This window comes from Parus major, chromosome 1 (genome assembly GCF_001522545.3).
Source record: "Parus major isolate Abel chromosome 1, Parus_major1.1, whole genome shotgun sequence".
Classification (NCBI taxonomy): domain Eukaryota; kingdom Metazoa; phylum Chordata; class Aves; order Passeriformes; family Paridae; genus Parus; species Parus major.
In genome coordinates, this window is record NC_031768.1 from 34,426,399 (window position 1) to 34,448,278 (window position 21,880).

At 40.1% G+C, this 21,880-nt stretch overlaps 1 protein-coding gene across 2 annotated transcripts in view; it reads left to right on the top strand.

Annotated features, from left to right (window-relative positions):
- The first annotated feature begins 11,736 nt into the window (after positions 1-11,736).
- The window catches only part of CD99 (CD99 molecule (Xg blood group)), a 30,597-nt gene continuing 20,453 nt past the window's right edge, over positions 11,737-21,880 (top strand). The window contains exon 1 of one of the 2 annotated variants that reach the window (XM_015642550.3): positions 11,737-11,915. In XM_015642550.3, coding sequence (XP_015498036.1) covers positions 11,855-11,915 — 61 coding nt within the window. In that variant the 5' untranslated portion in view covers positions 11,737-11,854. The remainder of the gene's footprint in view (positions 11,916-21,880) is intronic. The other variant, XM_015642542.3, reaches the window with a different exon arrangement.

Below are 21,880 nucleotides of genomic sequence, written 5' to 3' on the forward strand. Positions count from 1 at the left end.
TATTAGAGAAGTATAATCAACATAAAAAATCACAATGAATATGACTGTTTGAATATGTACCAGAGAAAACAAAATCGAAATTATAGATATTTTAGCACAACATTTATAAGAGATAAACAATCCAGCCAAGCATTGTAGGACTTGCCTTCGAGCTAAAGATCTGAAAATGTTTGGTCTTTAAACTAAATTCTTTATGACCAACTGTTATTTGGGAGCAGCTTTGTTAGTAAGCTTCACAACAATTTAAGAAGAAAGGTGCAATAGCCTGAGGCTGGAATTCAGTATTTTTTTTTCCTACAGTTTCTTTTTCATACAGCATTTAGTCAAAAGATGACAAGTCCAGTGTAGGGGAAAAAAAAAAAAAACCACACAAAAATTTTCAGCTTCAGTTGCTCACAGCATAAACTATGCTGACCTTTTCCAGACAATTACATAAACCAGCAATGATAAGCAGTAGGGATCCCTATTAAAATACAACCCACAGCTTTTGTATGTGTGCATGCCTTCTTTTTGACCCACAGTTTCTGGCTACACAAAAGAAGATTTTATGAAGAAAAACAACAGATATGACAAATTCCAACAGAAATCAACTTCCAGATATGAGCGGCAAGCATAATCACAGCTGAATCCAGCATTTGCTTAATTCACCAGGGATGGTCTGAGGCATTTTTTATCCTTCATATTCAACTGAAACTAGGCATGCCAGTAAAACCCCATTCATCTGTTTCATGAGTCATAAGCATCTTTGTTCTCTGCACTTTGCTGACTGTTTCCTCTATCTGAGGGTGGAGAATGTGCTTCATATAAAGTTTCAACTTGTGTGTAAATTCTCTCTAGCAGAATGCATGTGCCCTACCCAAAATACCATTTTCCTTTACCACATACTTCTGTATTTGAGTTTAGCTGAAAAATGTCAGGCAGGAAATCCGTTAACGTGAACTATGGAGTTGTGCTTCCTATAGCTCCTATTGCTCATTCATTGTACCTGCTGGAACTCCCAGTTCCTCTTTCCCCAGTCTTTGTAAAGAAATGGAAATAACTGAGCAGGCTTCTGGCTGTTTACACTTTAAACATAAAGTGTAGGCAGTTGTGCCAAACGAAGAAAGTAACTAAATCTAGCATCAATGTCGCCTTGTTGGATCACCAATACAGCGACTGTGGTTGGGAAATAAGTTGTGGTGGGTTTTCATTTGCAGAAATCACCCTTCTATGGAAAAAGAACAGCAACCTTTCCTGCACAGTTTGGAAATCAGGTATCAGTTCATGGCTACTCCTCTTGAGTTTTCCAGCACAAGTAGGTATTTCTCAGGCATTCCCCAAACAGTGTTTGAGGATGGCAGCATAAATGAACAATCTTTTCTTCTTGAAAACAAGCTCAAAAACACAATCAGTAAAGCACTCATGGCAACATAAAAATGCATCCTCCTCTCAATGCAAAAAAAAAAAAAAAAAAAAAAAAAAAAGTCTATCAAGCCCATAAAATATTAATTAGGAACCTTCTTCTAAGGATGTATAGGTAATTATTNCATGGCAACATAAAAATGCATCCTCCTCTCAATGCACAAAAAAAAAAAAAAAAAAAAAAAAAATTATAAAAGTACAACTTAAGTTGCTGAAGGAACCTTCTTCTAAGGATGTATAGGTAATTATTTTCTTCCATTCCCTACTAAGGAATGTTTCTGAGCTCCAAAATAGCTCCACACAAAATCAGTGCTGTTGAAATAATGAAGGGTCTGCAAGCCAGATGCCTAAGAATATGATCAAGTGTTGCTTTTTACCTTCCCATACAATAAATCAGGCACTTGTAAAAGGATGTAAAAACTTAAGCAATGTAAACTTAATCTAATTAAACTTAAACAGTATTAGATTTTGTTTATATAGCAAATTAGTTGTGTGTATCGATCTCATCTTTTATTCTTTAAAATCCTTTCTATCATTGTACAAATGCTTCAGTGAAGAAACGCTGAGTGCAGGGGAGAAGACAATATACATTATACTGTGAATTACACTGGTAATTAAACATACTTGGAAACTCACAAGAAATTTAAAGAGTTGTATAAAAAAATTAAAAGTTATATAAATTATTATTTGTAAATAAAGGCAAAGAGGCATGTGCAAGAACAGCATAAACTTGACATTCAACTGTTGCCAAAACTGGTGTGCTGAGCTGATGTTTTTCTTAAATCCCATTGTGTTGAATTTAAAAAGTTCACTGCAAAAGCACTGGGTGAGAACAGAACTTGTCGGGTCAGACACATTTGTCCATTGCTTCACTCTCTTAACGCATCCTCTCCTGCATTATTTCTGAAGCAGAAAATTAATTACTATAAGTCAAGATATACAAATCTTGATTTTCCTTCTCATTAGCCATTTTAAGGTGTAATGACTAAAGCCAGTCAGTAGAGTTAATGCAGCAGAGAAAAATGCTGTGAGACCTGAAGGTGTTTCAAAATATTTTCAGCTGTGCATAAGGCAGTAAAGAAGAGATTGTTCTACCTCCTTCTCACTGCTATCTTCAGAAAGTGGACTGGGAAGTTATTGTAGAAAATTGCCGGCAGAGTAGGGAAGAAACTTTTGTACAAAGTTAAGCCTCTGGAAATCAATGGGTTCTTGTTATATGTGGTTATGCCAGAGAAACAAAACATTTTAAACATCTGCTTTTTCAGGCAGTAACAGTTTTGTGATGCCAAGTCCCCCCAGCACCAGAATGTAACACAGCTGAGGCTTGGTGTACTCCACACACACAGCCTCTGCAAAGATGTTCCAATAGAGCTTTGGTCAGTTTTTCAGCTGTGCTAATTTCAGCTGTGCAGGCTGGAACGTATCCTTCCTGATTCTGTATCCAGGAAGACAGAAATTATGTTTATGCTACCTGTGGTTTGTTTAAGTCATCCAATGCATTTGCATTGGCTGTATGCAAGGACAGCACCAGTCACATTTAATCTTGTCCAAAAAAAAATGAGAGCTAAATTTTGGAATTTTCAAGGGTATCAGTCCACATGTGGAGCTATGGAAAGAAATTAGAAGCAGAGATTCTGGAGTTCCAAGATTGCAAAGCAGGAACAGAAATAGAAATCTCAGTTTGTAATCTCCCTTTTTGCATCACTAAACAATCCCTACTTCTGCTCAAAATATGTAAAGTCCTCTTTGAGCCTTTATACAAACCAAAAATAATGTTGTACATTCTATATTCTCATATAGCAGTGGAGGTCTGCAGAAGTGGGCTACTTTAATTATAAAAAGACAGCTAATTCCCCATAATCACATTGCTTCACAGAGTATTCACAGTGAGAGGCTAAGGGCACCTTTCTCTACCTTTCTGCAATGTTCATCTAAACCACAGGCCACAGCTGTCCCCAGTGTGCCATTACATGGTAGTCTCCTATAGGAACCCATGCTAACAGGAAGCATATGGAGGGAAGGGTAAAAGTATATATTTGGCACACAAAGCACAGATGTGAACACACAATTAGTTCTTACTAATAAGCAGGAAGAAAATAATTATAGACTTCTGTAGCATTTTGTACCTTTAAAAAGATTCTCCCCTGGCACACATATCAGCAGATGCTAACTAGAACGGGGGACCATCTATAATAAAATAGATAATTATTGTAGAAATGCCCTTTACAGATCTATAAAGTTTACTGCCTTTCTGAGATGTAAGATATGATCAACTGATGTCTTCCACTTTCTTATCTGGCTTTGAAGTACTGAAGTCTGTCACTGCACTTAACACAGTGCAGGCTGAAGCATAACAAGCCACCCCATTCATTAGGGTTTAGCAACAAATGAGATGCAATGTAGTCAGTAGCAATGCAAGACCTCATCTATACACATCTGTGCTTTTGATCCCTCCTCCCCATCTGATAACATTATGTAGTTTTAGCTTCTTTTAAATCTTGTCAAGCATATAGCTTCAGATTTTACATTAGAAGGCTGCAGAGGAAGGGTCTGCAGTTAATCTCTCTCTCAACATGTTCTCTCTGACTTCATATCACCAGACATAGCTGGGCGTACTTAACATTAAAGCTGTGGTGAATTCCTTTGCTGGCTTCTGTCTAGTGCTTTAGGCTGACAGCAAGGGCAAATCTAATTCACTTTTCCTATTACCCAGATGCAGAAGGAGACAAGGCAACAAAATGGAACAGTATCTGGGGAGAAGAAGGTAAAGTAATTATAAGAATAGCAAAGAAACATAACTGATATTTTTAAACCTGACAATAAAAAGTCCCATAAGTCAAAATCTGGCTCTATCAGGACAAATAAGGTGTCACTCCAATTCCCCACTCCAGTCACAGAAAAAGAAAGGCAAGAGGATTTGCTGTCATTTGTTTAAGCTTTCTGATAGCACTCTGGGCACTTAGGAAAACAGCAGCGCAAAAATAAATGAGTCACAAAAATGGATGTGGGCATGACAAATGCATGAGCTATTTTTCTCAAGTGACGCTTGCTTTCCACATTTCTTACATTCTGTGGAGAAGTTATTCACAGCTAGTGTTCCCAAGGCAGGAAGAATTATGCTAGCTTGTTTTATGAACTCAAATTTTATGTGTTCAAATGGAAAATGCTGTATTGTTTGACTTAATAGCTTTTCTTAAATTACACAGGCAGGAAAAGGGGGTGTTCCAGCTGCGTGGTTTGTGTTTCACATACATACCAGTTCCCCATTTTGCCTTGTATTTATCTTTCTTTTTTTTTTTTTTTTTAATTTGCAGTGTGGTAAAATTTAGACAATCAAGAACATTATAATTTTACTTTAGAAAGCTGATTTTTTTTTCTTTAGATAATAAGAGGAAAATATTTTTAAAATACAGTTGTGAAGCTACTTGATAAGAATAAAAGTGTAGGTCTGCCTCCCCAGGTCCCAGCATTAGCAACAAAACTGCATATAAATATGTATATTTTTATTCATAAGATATCTTTTAAGGGAAAAATAAAAGAAAACTTGAATTATTTAGTCCTACTAAATGCCTTTCTGTTATATATGCTTTTATTTTGCAGGCAAATGGAGAAAGGCAGAAGTGAAAAGGAAGCAAATAATTAATAGAGAATTGGAGGAAAAACTATTGCCCTCTGTAATATGGAGAAAACCCCCAACCTACAGTTTTCCTCTTGACATTCAACTAAATTTAAATCACTAGTTTAAAAAAAAAGTCCACATATTAATCAAGTGATTAATTTGTGAAATATAATATCACTCCTTGAAAATTGAATCATGCAATAATTTTAACCGCTTTTGTTTTCTTATCAGCTGGACCACAATATCAATATCAGCAACTCCAAAATTCTCTGCTTTCTCCACCCAGACAAATATCTACTCTTACCTATCATTACATCCTTCTTTCCAGCACTGCAGTACAGACTGTAAGGAAAATGATACTAACAGCCTTCTTCTGGGAGCCAAACTCAGGAAACCAACTTATTTGCACCAACAAAGTGCACAAGAGCAGCCATGTATTTCTGTGTCATGATCTGAAAAAAAGCTCTCTGGGCTGAGGAGAGAACATCGTGAGCTGGCTGACCGGTGTTACGGAGCACAAAGACACAGAGTACCATCTACTCCTAAACAGATGACAAGATAAACCACAAGAAAGATCCTAAAGCAGGAAATATACTTCAATGCTGAAAATTATTCTTTTAAGGAGAATTTTAAAGTTTTCAGAGGGAAATAAGAATTATGGTTTCCTAGTCATCTTTTCAAAACACCCACCCCATTAGAGGGATATTTGACTATTCGGATTAATTTGTTCCTCAGGCCATGCATGACTAGCAATGTGCTTAGTTCTCTTGTGTGTGACATCAGATAGATTCTGGGTATTCCCATATTTGAAGCATTGCAAGTTTCTCACAGTCATAATTTTTCATTCGTATTTATAACTACGTTTTTTCTAGAACAGTGTCTTTCTGTCTTTGTGAACAGGCACCAAATAGAGCATGTTTCCCAACACATACCTGACTTGTATTTCTTTTGGTCACTGAGTCCATAGCCAGGCTATGCACTGACAATGACCACTGTCTTTAAACTGTGCTACAGCTTGAAGCATAAATTTAAAAGGTTTAGATGGGAAGGAATCTTAAAGATCACAGAGTTCCAACCTCTTTCCATAGTAATAGACACCTTCTGCTAGATCAAGTTCCCCTAGACTACCCCTTGTCCTCTGACTACACACCCTGATAAAGAGTTCCTCCTCCTCCTCTTTCCCATAGCCCCTTTAAGGGCAACAACAGTACACTTCATAACATACTGGAGCAGCTGCAACACAGGACTAAAATAGTTTATTCCTGTCAGCCTGTAGATGGCTGAAGTTGCCAGCAGCATTTGCCACAGCATCTTAATGAAGGAGATCTAAGCAAGGAATACAGAGATGGTTTTGTTTTACCAGTGGAGCTCAAAAGATTTTGCTGTGAAGTGATGCCTCTTGTGTGCATATACAAAAGTCATTATGAACAAAATGCCTGCACAAATGGCTGCTAAATTATTGCCATGTTTGTCAGATCTGTTGGCCTCTTTCAAGAATCCAGCTACACCCTCACCGTGTTTATGAAACTGAGCAGTCACGTAACTCATCCTACATAACAGAGGTGGAGATACGGAAGACAAGAAACCATAGAAGAATAATTAGCATTCATTAAACCTTAGTTTTCTTCCCTGTTCTAAATCAGGTTTTTGACTTTTTAACCTGAGGCATTAGCATACCACATAACCTGGAATTATATTATTGGAAATTCCTAAATCCTGATAATTTTAGAGTTCATGCAACTCAAAAAAGCCCCTCAAAGGCCACTGGTCCATCCAGCTCACATCCCTGGTGCAGGTGGCCTTGTGGCCCACACTGCAGCAGGTTTCAGCTGCATGGATCAGAGAAAGGAATGAAGGAAAGAAAGACCTAACAAGTCCTGGTTACACAGTGCTGCATCCCTGAGGCAAGAAGGGGTGGAACACAGGCAATGACATGTATGACTGCTTCCTTCCATTCTTTCAGGAAAGATGCTTTAGGAAACTTGATTCTGAAACAAGGAGACATGCAGACTTGAACTCAAAAGGAAGATTTTCAAGAATAAAGGAACATTTTCCCTTTTTTTACTGTCTAGACAATGTCAATATGGGGAATACCACAAAGATTGCTCTGCTACTGAATATGAAGGCATTCCAACTCTGTTTTACTTCTTGTGAAAATAATAGTTTATGACAATGAGCTATTTTTCCTTTGAGGAGAAAATGCAAATTGGAACAAAAGCCTTAAATAGGAATTGTTTAGATAATACGGCAAATGGCAGCAGTACATGAACAACTAAAACATACACTCACATGCTCTGGTTTTGTAAAAAAAAAGATCTTTAATATATGTCAGGAGTGCCAAAATCACATTCACTTAGACATGGAAGGATGCAGCTCAATCAAACAGTGTAAACTGAAGGTGGCACTTACCTGTTTAAGAACTTCAGTGAGTTTTCTTTCTTTTCTGTCTGAAGAGCAGAGACAAACATAACTTGGGATCGGGAGAAATAATATACAAAACCAATATAAAGTTACCATCTAAAAATTCAATTATTTTGTTCTTGAAATAAAAAAGAAAAAAATTGACATCAGAGGTTTATCAAAAGGAACAAACATTTCATTACTAAAACTGTCACTTTGCCAAAAGGAGAGGAAAGATATTCCAGATTTTCTTTTCAGTAAGTCAAATATTTACACTACATAAAAATGACTCAAAATACTCAAAACAAAATTTCATGGTAAAATGAAGAGACAGAAGAAAAATGTTTCAAAAGATACATAGTCAACCATGAATTAAATACAAAGTTAAATACAAAGATAAGTTTATACAATTAGCATAAAATTGAAACATTATTAGAGGAATCAAGAGCTCCTATCAGCAAAAGACCTACTTTACTTTCCTTGGAAAAAATTATACCATAGCCTGCCTTAAAAGGCTTTATCTTAAAAAAAAAACAAACTCAAAACAATATTTTCACTATAGTTTATAAGCCTGTGTAGAGGTCTGTACCATCTACTTCTAAAACTAGACTGCTTTCAGCATTTATACTAGAGTAGATATTTCTAGCTCATACTCTATGAAGAAAAACTGTCATAAATGTCTCTCCAGACACCAAAAAAGCTCAGCTTACTAGAGTTCAGTGAAGAAACTGTAGTCAAACAAAACATTTATTGTGGGAGAAATGGGCTTTAAAGGAGATGGGCTCTCAGTTGCCATGGACCTTGGTGCCAAAGTATGAAAGCCAATGCTGAAGGTCACGTAAGCACACTGCAATTATTGCTGCTACTGGAGGGAACAAGAGGTACCAGCAGAAAGAGGACATTTACTGCAGGAAAAGCTCAGAGTGGCAAGGATCAGGTAATTTGCAGAAGTTGTTCAGAATCACTTAGGAAATTTCTTTCTGAAGCACTATTTGTTATCAAGTAGCTGGCTTTAGAGGAATCTAGTTTTCTTCCTTGGGAAAAAAAAACTTAGGCTGCAGTATCTTGTCTCTCCTGTCCTGCAAGGCAGAGATCATCAGAAAATAGCATCCGAGGGGGAGCCAGCAGAGATTCTGGAGCCTCTTTGGACTCTTGCTTATTCTCAATATACCCTTAGAATTGAGAATACTACTGTAATTTAAAAACAAAACAAAACAAAACAAAACAAAACCCCCAAAACCCAAAACCCAAACAAACAAAACCCAAACAAAACTATAATTTGTAGTTATAATTTGTGACCGAAGATCAAATAGAGTTTAACTATGTTCTTAACAAGTTCTTTATACTTAATCCTTTTTAAAAAAATCTGATTGTATTGACTGGCTATACCATATCAGATTGTTTGTGGCCCTAAAACTTCACTTGCTGCTAAAATATTACAGGAAACTTTGCTGGTGCAACTATCCTCTTCTCACAGCTCAAGATGAAAACACTGGGAGAAGATAAGGTGTTATATGTTTCACTTTAAGTTAAAAGTACATACAAATGCAAACATATATATCCTCACAGCAAGAAGAAACCTAAAGATCAGAGCTCATACTTCAGTAGATGCCATGACAGAAACCAGAGATGAAACCCTGGCTTTCAGTCTGATTTCCAAATGAATAAAAACATTAGATACTTAGGGCAAATACTCTTCTAATTCATGCTGTTAGATGGAGCCACAGCATCAATACACTCAAACACACTCCTTAGATGTGTGTTGTTAGACTCAGAAACATTGCACCTGAAATAAAGACATTACAGAGTATTGCCAGATTCTATGAATCGTGAAAACAAAAAAAGGCAACATAATTTCTAGGGTTATTTTTGTGCTCATACCAATTTTATAGCAGTAACTGAACACAAATGTGAATCAAAGCATAGATTGCCAATCTTTCCAATCTCCTTTCTTTTTTTCTTAGTGCTGTCTTTGTCCATCTGCTTCACCATCCATGGGCAGTGGTTGCAGCCCTCTGATTGCAAAGGGTGTCCCTGGGGGACAGAGCAGTAAGGTTTTAGCTGCACCATAAAGAACTGTTTTTTAGAAAATAAAAATCTATTTATCTTTGCTTCTTTGGACGTCTGGAGAGCTATGATGTTTCTGGCAAGGCTGAAAACTCATAGGTAAAAGGGGGGAAATAATTAGTGTGAGGCAGTAAAAGAGCTACAAGGATCTTATTTCAGAAGAGGAATTGGGGGACACTGAAAAGATTTACCTTCATAGCTCAGAGACAGCTCTTCAGCTGTGCACACCACAGATTTTATTCAAGTTTGAACAGTTTCACCTGGGTTTCAAATTTCCAGCCTTCTTTGTGATGCTCTATAAAGCCACATATTTCTTCAGGTCAAACCACAGACCATGCATGTCTTTTAAAGGTCATGTTCTTTAGAAATAAGCCATAAGGCAATCTTTTCTCCTACCACAGCATCTTCAGATCAGAAAAATGCCCACACTATCTGCAGAGACTTTCTGGTAGAGGCTATGGACAGCACAGAGAGAGTAAAAGACCTGCTAGGACAACCACTGCAGGCTGGGCAAGACAAAGATAGGTGCTATTGGAAGAAGTGGGTCTCAGATTACAACTTTTACTCACACAATAGGAAAACCAGCCTTATTAGTAAATGATTTTGATTTTTTACAGATTAGTTGGCTTTACATGTGAAACAACAAAGCCTGATATTTTTTCTAATCAAGTCCACACATAGAAGAGCTGGTAACAACAAATCAGGAACCTCATTTTCATAAAATGTCAGTGAAATCTCAGATCATAAGATTATTAAGTCTGAAAAAAATTACCAGATATTTATAAATCTGGAAGAATTATTAGCCATAAAGTGGCTAGTGCCAGCTAGTTGTGCCCCTGCCTCAAGGATTGAACAAAGTGGAAAACACAAACTCTAGTACTAAACCCAGCTATTTCATGTCTATTCTAACAGGAAGTTGCTTTTACTTCATCTGAAGAAGGCAGCTTTGATGAAGACTAATTCTGGCAACAGGAAGCTACAGGGCCCTATTCTGGCACAGTAATATCAGTGAGATACCTAGGTTTTCTCTGTTAACTCTGCAGTTCTTGGGCGGGAGGTATGTTTTGGTATGACATGATTAAAGAAGTGTGCAGTAGTCTAAGGAGAACAAATTCATGTTCTTTTTGGCAAGGGACCAACTTCTTAGGTGATTCTTAACAACAACAATAAACACTCTGTTAAAGAACATTCTTTGGGCAACATTAATAATTTCCTGTGTATGTGCATGTAGCATTAATGGCAAGATCCATACTGATAGATTACACAATGCATGTGCACATATCCAAACTTACCTTCTTGTCTTGGAGTCTGGCAAAAATGGGAGCTGCTAACCACTACATAATTTTGACTTCAATACTACTCCTGCAAAACCCAGATATTTTAATAAAAAAGCTTATCTTTAATTTCAAACAAGGCATTTCAAGTGTTTTTATTAGTACAGTTAAACAGTTTAAAGTTTTTAATTTTAAAATACAGTATATGCCTTCGAGTAAATCTAAAAATAACCTGATTAGGCACTGTCAAAAAAAAATAAATAAAAAAATAAACACCCATCAATTTATGAACTGGTGACAATGATTTGACATTCCACTTTTCCAGCTGGCAAGATCCTGCAAATGCTAATTAACAGGTATAGGACCTCTCTGAGAAAAGTGTATGTAGGTCTATGACTACTGAATCCAAGCCAGCTGCACATAACCAGCTACATTCTAAATCACACTGTCACTATACTGTTTATTATCCAGTCAGTAACCGGTGCATACCTGGCAATTGAAGAACCAGGATCTGGAGACAGTGTCTTTTTCATACATGGCCCTCAACACAGCTCAGCACAAGGGTCAAATACAAAACTCAAAACTATTTTGCTCTGACTAAGGAAAAAGCAAGCCTGCCATGGGCAGCATTATTAGGTGTCCTGGTGTGCTTAATGTTGGGTAACTTTCCCTGAGGAAAAACAATGGAAGGGAGTGCGTGGCTTAAGGGAAGGCAGCGGTACTTGAGCATTCATGTCTGCTATTAAAACCTGGGACCAGAGTTTAAGCCCCGTAGTCTCCTTTCAGAGCCCCGTTCGGTTCGCAAGCAGGCTGCACGGCAGCGGACAGGGCTCAACAGCACGACGAAGCCCCACTCCTTCATCTGGGCCCACAGTGAAAGGCCACCTCCCGGCTTCAGCCGACAGGTCCCAGAGCTATTCCGCCGCCGCAGCTGGAAGGAGGGGCCCCGGGGCGCGGCGTCCGGAGCGCGCTGGGGCGGTGGCCCGGCCCCGGCGCGGTGCCGCCCTTGCCGCCGCTGGAAGAGCTGCGGCGGTACTGGGAGTGGCTGTCAGGCAGCGGGTGCTGTGTGTCTGGGTTTGTGGGGTAGGCAGCCATGAGGCGGTGGACGCTCCTTCTCTTGCCGGTGCTCCTCGCCGTCCCGATCTCCGTCAGAGGTGAGGAGGGGTGGGAGTTGAGGAGCGCTCCCCTGCCCTGAGCCCCTGGGGCGGGGGCCGAGGGCTGCCGCTCCGCGCGGAGCCGGGGCAGCAGGGCGGGTCGGCGGAGCGGTCCCTGACTAGCCGTGTCTGTCTGTCTGCCCAGACCGGGGAAACAGCGCTCTCTCCTTCCAGCCTTTTTTATTTGTATTTTTTTTCTACTTCTTCTTTCTTCTCATTTAACTCGCTGGAAAAGTATTCCTGACTTTTCTGCCCGCCGTCCGCACTGGAAACGGACTGATTTATGATTTGCGGTGAATACGTGGTCCTCCCCGCCCCAGTTGGGCCCTTGAGGACAGGGTTGTTCTCGGAGAAGATTCGAAGGGGGTTTCGGGTGCTGGGGAGCTCGGCTGGAGCACAGCTTCCATTTTAGGAAAGAAAGCGGAGTTCCGGCAGTCCCAGGACAGCGGATAGTTACTCACCTAGTTACAATCTGCCGTCACACGACAGTCTTTAAAAAATAATTATGGCAGAACCACAGAATGAAACACACTAGTATGTTTTCTGATAAGCTTCTCGTTGCTTCAGTGTGTTATCAGGGACGATTTTCCTGAACCCTGATCAAAAAAGTCTGTATGTAATAGCACATTGGTATTTGGTCAAAAGAAACATTTGGGGGTGGAGAAAGTAGCAGAGTCCCCAGTACCACGTTTTTATTTTTTCCAGGCGGAGGACTGCTGAACTGGAATATGCAGTCCAAACTGTCATTTCCCATTTATATGACTTGGTTTTAAGACATTTCTTTCTTCTTGTACTATGTTAATAAGCATACTTGCTGCTGTGCCTAGATTGGTTTTTTTCTTTCAGGTACTTTGTAAAAACAACACCTCAAATCTTAAATATCTATCTCTTCACTGTTAAAGAGAAGGAAAAATACATGTTCCTAATGTTGACTGGAAGCTGTAGATAGTGCACACATGATGCCTGATAAGCGGTTTGACAGCAAGGTTGCTTGAAATTCAGTTCTGCTGTGGCCCTATTGTGGCCTTGATTTGTAGGTTAGAAGAGTTGTGCTCTTTGAAAAATAGTACAATTTTAGAGAAATTTTGCTTTAAAACTGACAGATGACTCAGGCTGCTTACATTTATCATCTTACTACTTGTGTGGAAAATTTTCTGCAAGCAGTCCCAGTGGTTGTGGACAACAAGATCTTTGCTGTGGTGCTCTTAACACGTGGAAGTATTTAGGGCCACTGAGAAACAGTCTTCCTAAACTTTTTGCCAAGAAGTGTGGAGATGAAAAGAGATGTCTGGATTGTACTTTACTGGAGGGAAGGAGCACAAGTGTCTCTAGGGGTTTTGTTTTGAATTCTGAGGAAAATGATACCACATTTTAAACAGATTGCTTTTAGAAAGCTAGTTAATTTATATGTGTATTGGTTAATGTCAATAATGCAGCCTGAATAGATAGGTTATAATTAGTTTGGACACTTTTTCCTTAAACAAAATGTGTAAGAATTTGAGAAATGCTGAGATTTTCAGCGTGGAGAGGGTGGGGCCCTCCAGGGGAATTTCAGATTTGTGCTCATGCAGTCTTAAATGACAAAAGCAAAACCTCAGTTATATGCTTTTGAAAAACTTAATTTCACTGTTGGTGGGCTGTCTGTAGTGAGAAGTTACAGAACTGCTACAGAAAGTTAAGGGTCTTGCTTTATCAGCAGTTCAGCTGCCATGCAGCTGTGTGGAGGTGACTGGGACTGTCACTGGGACTGTCTGCTTTCATGATTCAAGCAGAAGCATCTGTGCTCTGGACTAATAACTTCTTATGGGATCATCCACGTTAGGCACAGTAAAGTTGCTAGTGTTAAGTCAATATTAAATATATCAACAAGGATTTGAATGTATTATTAAGCAAGGGTGAACTGTGTTATTTGAGCTTGCTTAGAGCTCACAGTTTTAACATCAAAGCTGCTATTTAAGGGTTGTCCTGCGTGCCAAGTATGAACTCTGCCAGTCTGGCAAAGCTGGAATTTAGATACTGTTGGGGCTGTATCCATAAGAAGACTGAATGTGAATTTTTCTATCATCAGTTTCTATAGGCAGTCTGGCAACATGCCCCTGCTGAGGAGTGGGATCTCTGTTTCTCTTCTTCCTTTTTTTGGTCTGGTGCCCATCGAGGCCTGTACTAAGATGATTCAGCTTGATAAATCAGCAAATGACTAATCTGCATTGAGCTTGCTCTGCGGAGTGTTTGATGGGTGTTCCTGCCAGCACAAGGGAGTGGCTGGCCTAGCATGGGATAGTGGAAGTGAAGTGGAAACAAGGGAGGAAAGGGCAGAAGGCTTCCTGCTGTGGCTGGCTGGGTCGTGTGAGACCAGCTCACCCATCTTATACCATCAGGTTTGCCCAGTGTCTAATTTGAGGCATATGATTTTCAAAATACAATGCAAATAAAAAGCATTAGGCAGCATGACTTCTGTACAATGTGTATGAAGAAGAAAAATCAAACAAAATTCCTTGCATGATACTCCATGCATGGACTTGATGATCTTAGAGGTCTAAACCAATCTCAATGAGTTTCAGTAATTCTGCACATGATGAACAGCAAAATACTGCTGCATTCACATACAAGGCCCAGAAGTCTCTTTTATCTACTGTAGAAAATGAAAAGCTGCTTACTGAGGATCTAGAGTTTGGACTGGGATATATGGTTTAAGTATCTGTTTCAAGAATTGGGAAGAGCTTGAATTAAAACACAATTTCCAAAAGGACACCCAGAGGTGAGCAAAATACAGGCTGGAAAATGAGGTATCCATGTTGTAAGATCAGTAGCCTGGGGTGAAGTGCAGGTGGAGATTCCTTCTTTCTAAGACCTCTGTAACTAGAGTGTCCTGAGCAAGGGAAGCAAACACTTGTGCTCCTGACTTCTTGCCAAGGCAACTCAGAATTGAGAGAGATGACTAGTTGGATGAAAGATGGTGAAATGATACTGTCTGTAATCCAGTAGATGGAGCTTTCAGCTGGGACAGGGAGGTGCTGCAGGGACTCCTGGAGACTGAATTCTAGCATTGTTTGCCTTTTAAATCTGATTTTTAAAACCCAAACAAAACCAATAATAAGCCAGCAAACCACCACATAGTTTTCATTTGAACAATTTCAGTAGCAGCGCTAGAGTGGCATACATGGTAGCATGAACTTTAAAAATGAAGCACTTAATTCTCCATCTTTCTATTTTCTCTAATGTGAAACGACTAATAATTTTTTAATGTGGTGTTATATAAAATGGCCACTGCACTGTTATATCAAAATTATGTCACTGCAACCGTCCTTAAGCTTTCCTTAAGCTTTAACTGTTAGTTACAGTGATTTAACTTGGCAAGAGTTAAGTGTGACTCAGCCTACTGCCATCTAGCCAAGACCAGTATTTTCCTGATGTTACCCTGGTTCATATGTTTGGGTCTCCTGTGCTTGAGACTCTTGCCTGCTCTAACTCTTGTTGTCTTGTACTGCAATCACCTTGAATTTCATCAGGTGTCAGCTGTGTTAGAAAATGCAATGATAATAGTAATCATTGGTTAAGATCATTTTGACAGAAGCTTTCTTCTAGCCTTATGCAAACTGCTTTTGAATGCTCTGGCACAAGAACCTGCTCTTTGGAGTCTAGTAAAAATGTTTTGAGAGAGTGTTATGAGCAAAACACTCATACAGTCTCAAGTCATGGAACCTTTACTTAAATTAGCTTACTGTCAATTAACGCCAACTTCTAATCATGGGTTTGAGAACTGAGAGAAAAAAATTGATCCATCAAACCCTAAAGGATCTCCCTCTTCCCTTCTTTAATTCTAAGCCCAAACAACCCTACCCACTCTATATCAGCTTCCCTGGTTTTCACTGCAGGTTGTGCTCAGCCCATCTTCTGCTCCTTTGCTGGGATAACACACAGAGCAAGAAGGTTGTAATGAGCTTAATGGTGTCTTTCTGCTGCTGCTTGCTGATCTTCCTCTACTTCTCTTTGCTTTTCAGTGTCCCACCCCCTATGAAGGTCACTTACGGTCCCTCAGGGCTGCCCCGTTCTGTTGTGAGTAGCCCTGGTGTGAGTGGCCACGCTCCCTCAGAGAGTACTTTGCCACAGTATCTCCAGGAGGTCTCCTGTTGGCATGAAACCTCTACTGCCCAGAGTACATCTACAGCCCCATGTTCCCTCTGCAGTCTCCCTCTGAGTCTCTCAAGCCATGTTTTCCTGTGTCTTCTGTCCCTGTTGCCTGACTCTTTATGTGTGCTCTGAATAAGAATACTCTGTGCTCCTGAGACCAGTTGAAGGTTTGGTGTTGTTGGGGTTTAGGATTTTCCCTCTTCTTTCTTTCTCTCATGGAATTTTGTCCCATCTGTCACTAAGAAACCGTAACGACTGATAAACTTAAGAGAGAGGAAAGAAGTTTCCACAGGAAGGGTGTAGCTGGCTACTCTCTTAGCTGAGTGATTTCTCTTGGAGGGGCAGAGCTACCACGAGAATTGAGCTGGGGAAAAAGGGGGCTAGAACAGCTCTTAGCCCTCTTGCTCTCTCGACTTTGGAGTAGGATGGTCGAGCCGCTGCTTGGTAGGGGAATTCGCCCAGCCTGGCTCTATTTTCTCCTGCCATGGGTGCGCCTTTGCTCAGGAGAGGAGCCATTGAACTGGGACCTTACTGTCACCCTGCCTCACTGGAATGGACCTTTGCCATCTGCTCGGATGCTTCAGGGGAGAAAACTAAGATCCCAACGCTCTGCCCCTTCCCGGAGGGTGTGTCTCCCTGGCTGCATGCGGCAGCTGCTGGGGAGAAGCCCGCCTGCCGCTCCCTGCCCTGCTGCATTCCGCTGCTGCCTCGGGCTTGTTCGCTGCTCTCTAACCCACACCTCCTTCCTGCTGGGACACCCCATAGCCCCTGAAACAGCTGCGGCGTTTTTGCTACCTCTTGCTTGCCCCTTACTCACCTACCCCGGGTGAGGCCGCCCTGCCGCTCCAGCGGCGGCTCCGGGGTTCCTGCAGGCCCGTTTCGCCATGCAGCCCATCCGCCCTCACGGCGTGAGGGAGCCCGCGGCACAGCGCCCCCTGCCGGCCGGGCCCGGAGCTGCAGCCAGGGAAATGCCCGCGGCGGGGAAGGGTCGCTGGCTCCTGCTCGGCTTGCGGCCGCTGCCGCTGCGGTTGTTTGTCTTGTTATACGCACACATACCAGCAAAGAACTGTTACTCCTTTCCCCATATCTTTGCCTGTAATCCCCTTAATTTCTACGTTAAAATAATTCAGAGGGAAGGGGGTCATATTCTCCATTCCAAGGGAGGTTCCCACCTCCCTTGGCAGATACCCATCTTCCAAACCAAGACAGGTGTGCACTAGCGGTGTCAGTGCCGCCGTGACATGACTGTAAGTGGCACAGGACAGTTCACGGCCTCTTCCCAGACAGGGCAGCCTGCTGGTGAAACCCTGCCAAGTTCATGTCCTGTTCTTTCATTGACCAATGCAATAGAACCACAGTATGGTTTGGGTTGGTAGAGACCTTAAAATTGGAATCATCTGCTATAGGCCTGGACACCTTCCATGAGACCACATTGCTCAAAGCCCTATCCAACCTGAACATTTCCAGGAATGGATCATCCATGCAACATGTTCTTGAGTAACATGTAGCCAGGAATTGTTTGGACATAAACCTTCAAATACCTACATCTTGTGTCTCCAAAACACATGGTATGGTTTTGAAGTAAATTAAGACTATTTATGATCTTAACAGTGCATATATATTTTTTTTATCATTCTTTCAAAGGCTGCCTGGTAGGTAATTCCTGGTCCTCAAGTGATAAGGACTTCTTCCTTAGGGATTTCAATTGTTGCAGGAGGATAGACACAACCTTGTGTCCTAATTCTGATGTCCGAGGGGCTGGCTGGTACTTTATCACCCAGTGGAAATTGTGATAAATGGCTTTTTGTGGGAATGCTATGATGAGTTCCTACATTTGTATTAACTGGCTTTCCCCCAGTTTCATAGAGTTGAGATACCCTCTTCCTGGAGTGCCGTTTCAATTGAGATGTACAGTTCTACCTTTCCAGATGCCAAGGGATTAGAAGGAATATGATATGCTTGTTCTGCTCCACAATCTTCCCTTCATTCTTCGACAGCTTTTGAAATGATTACTGCTAAGACTAGGCAAGGCTGTATTCCATCATGCCAACACACACATATATTGTGCCTAGGATGCCACCTATATTATCTTTCCGAGAAGAAAATCTTGTATGACTTTGCTGCTGCACAGACTGGTGTTGTAAAGATAAAGGGGGCTGATCTACTTGCCAGGCTTCTTCAAACTTCCCTTTCTCCCATGACATTTACTGTTTCAACATTCATGCTTTTCATGCATGTCCTTTTGTTCCACTGATTTCACACGGTGTGATTGCTTGCACTATGGCTTCCTGAGACAAGTCTAAGATGTGTTTTCTTCCTCAGTACATGAGCAGAAATTTCATGGACCTACCTAGATAAAAATAGCTTTACTTTGTGCCCACACTATAAGCCTCTCTGGCTGACTTCTGAGCCTGGTTACTATGCTTCTTAAATGACCTTTGAATTCAGGTATTCTTATTTACATCACGTGTTCACATAGATGTTTCTCTGAGTAGCTGTTGTGTTACTTTCCATTCTTCTGATGCTGAAAATGTTTTTCCTCACTGCTGCTGATTAACACGACACCAGGCTTTGAGCCATTTCTGCACTACATTATTGAGCACTCAGGAGGCTGTGTATACATATTCTCAGGGCCACTGAGGCTCCCAAATATGTTCTAAGGTGAAAAAAGGCCATTACTTCTGCAAATTCATGGCGGCCTCTTCAGCATATAACATGTTGTACACTGGGGCATTTTATAGCCTGAGGAGTTCAGCCTTCTTGCTGGCTTCAGATTAATCATTCAGGTTGGGAAAAAGACAAAGATTACATGGTGTTCATTACTTAGTACTATTTTGATGGTTTTTCCTTCAATTAATATATCGTCATTACAGTAGAAAAATTCTTGAACCTTTGTGGATGATGCCATGGAAGATGGTAGGGCTGCGTCCCTACCCCTTTTAACAGCCAGTTCCAGATATATTGCACACTTCCAAGTGAAGGCGAACCCAAAGCTAGTGTTTGGAAGGTTGCTTGGTATCATACAAGGTAGTTTTAGTTTATTTTTGATTAAAAAAAAAAATATGTTTCTCTGTACGTTTGTAAATTTTAGTCTGGGAAAGATTTCCCAGCTCGCTGCAGAAAATTTGTTCCATCCTTTCCAGCAGTTTTCACCTGTTGAAAATAAATGCAGTTATAATCATGACAAGTTCGTTTTAAACTGGTTTAGTCTCTGCATTTGATATGACTGTGAAGCCCAGAATAATAAGATACAGAGTATTTTTTACAAAGGTTTCCAAGAAGTCATAAGGCAAATTCCTGTGAAAGTCCAAGAATTTATTCCTTTGTGGTATAAGGCCTGTTTATAGTAGTTTTCCTAAATCTGAACAGGTATTTTAGATGTAGAACAGTGTCTTTAAAATCTATAGTTGTCATGCCAAATGCAGGAGTAATTCAAACATGTTTTGGGAAAAATATCATTTTGAAGAAAAACATATTTTAAGTTGGGTCTGATCACACAATGTCATTGGCTGCATGACAAATTCATTTGGTTTACTCTGTGTACATTTTCATCACTTGTGAAGTGTCCACATGCTATAAACATCTAAAAATGACATCCTTACTTGTAAAAGGAGGGCCTCTTGACTGGGGCAATGGTTAGTTAAATGCAGATGTTAATTCTGTTCTGCTTTTCTCATAGCTTGCATCCTCTAAAACTCCCATTGGATCTCTTCTTGCTTCCAAATTTTTCACAGGAAATAGTATCCATTTCTTGATGTCAGTAAAGTATCCACAAAGCTCATTTCACTCTGAGCCCAAGAGTTTTAATCATGGTACAATCAAACTTTGTTTTTAGGATAGCAGTTGTTCTTTCATCGGTTAAAAATTAAACTCAATATACAAGTTAATCTTTCCATGAAATAGAATGATTTTTGATTAAACACCTATCAATTCAATTGGTAAAAATCTGATTTTAATTATAAAACTGTCTCTGCATGGTTTTTTGCTTAACCACAAAAAAATGTTGCTTGTATATTTTCTGTTTGTGAAGAAATCTAACATTAAATGAAAAATATTTAAACTCTGATATTTCCAGGAAATCCAAGTGATGTTGGTAGGATTACTGTTTTTATAACTGACACAAAAATATTACACTCTAAACCTTCTTTTTCTGGAAAAAGTGCAGAAAAGGTGTTTAGACTTATATTTTGCCACCACTTTTTTTCATTCCCTGTAATTTGGAGCAGAAGAGTAACCTGTGTGAAAAGGACAGGAACTAGTGGTGATAGTAGCAGTAGTAGAATGGGATGTGGTAAATAAAAGGTGAGGCAAATGTGTTGGGTACTATACAGTGATTATTAGAGCTGATGCTATTGTTGGACAAACTAGACAGCTCTAGAGTCACACAAGTCCTTGTTAAATTTAGAAACAAGAAAAAGAAAAAAGTTTCAGGATAAGCTTTGGGGGAGGAGTTTGGAGAAGCCTATGAAGAAAGCTTTTAGATAAGGCTGCATTTTTCTACATTTTATATCATTATCTTTCAATCTACTGGTTCTTCCCTCACCTCCAGCTACCCATACTTGTTTGTATTTTTTCTCTTCAACACCAGAAATGCCTTCCTGCCTACTCTATGTTTCTCATTCCATCCTGGATTCCAGGCATCTTGCAATTGGATCCCAAATTCAGTAGTTACTTCATCTGCTTTCTCCCTCCCCAAATGGTGGCAAATGGTTATTGAGACATCTCTTTTTCACCTCAGAGCTGTCACTGCTTGTCTTAGCCAGCAACTTTGCAATCTGATTTACAGTATTTGTCTCCACCGTTCTCATAAAAAACTTTTGGTTTTCCTTTTTTTTTTAATTTTGCGTTCTGTGAAAGTCAGCTCTTTTCTTTGTATACTAAGCAGAGATGTGGACCTTTTTTCCCCAGACTATAGGCAGGACTTGTGATTCTGAAGCTTGTGGCTGTAGTGAGCTGACAACTCTCTGCATCCAGATTTCTTCCTCTCTCTCTCCTTCCTGCTGCTGTTACTTCTACTCCTATCCCTTTGTATCTTTGTCTCTGGCTCCATTGCCAGTCCTATATCCTGGCACAGCTCCTGCAGTTGGCAATTCTTACCTGCTCTGCATCCATTCCCATTGCTTTCCTGTGGTGTTCTATGAAATTATTAAATTTCTAATAAATGAGTAAATTCATAGGGCAAACTGAAGTCTGGCATGTGTAATGGCAGCCTAACACTGGAACATAAAATCTAATTTGATTTTAGGAGGTGATACAGAATCAAAGTGAAAACGATGAAAATAAATCTTAGAGTGGACATGGAGAAGTCTCGTTAAAGGCTTTTTCTAAATATAGCAGTAGTACTTTCACAAGATCCACTTGAACTGGAAATGCGTGCAGTTCCACTGTGAGCACATTCCAGCTGTTTTACAGGGTACATGAACACACTGAAACTACTAAGAACATAGTCTTGGTGCAAAAGGGAAGACTTGCCTTTTTTCTCAAGTACTGAAGGATAGGAAGTTAAAAGGAAAACCTCTCAACCTTTTTTTAAATAAGGAACAAAACTTAAATCATGTTTCTGGCTTGCCATATATTTGTGCCAACTCCTATGATTCAAATCATTGCAAACACTGTACTGAGTCTGGTTTTCTCGACCCTCACCTTCCCCACAGGAAACCCTCATCATAAAACCCAAAGATGTTCTCCTCCTTTCAGTACAAGAGGTTGTAGCTCATTTCGAGTATACAAATTGAAAAGCCTGAAGAGTCATTTTAGCCATAACTGAACAAGCCACAAAGAAAATAGAGTCTGGAAAAACAAGGTCAATTTTACATAAATTTCACTGTTCAGTT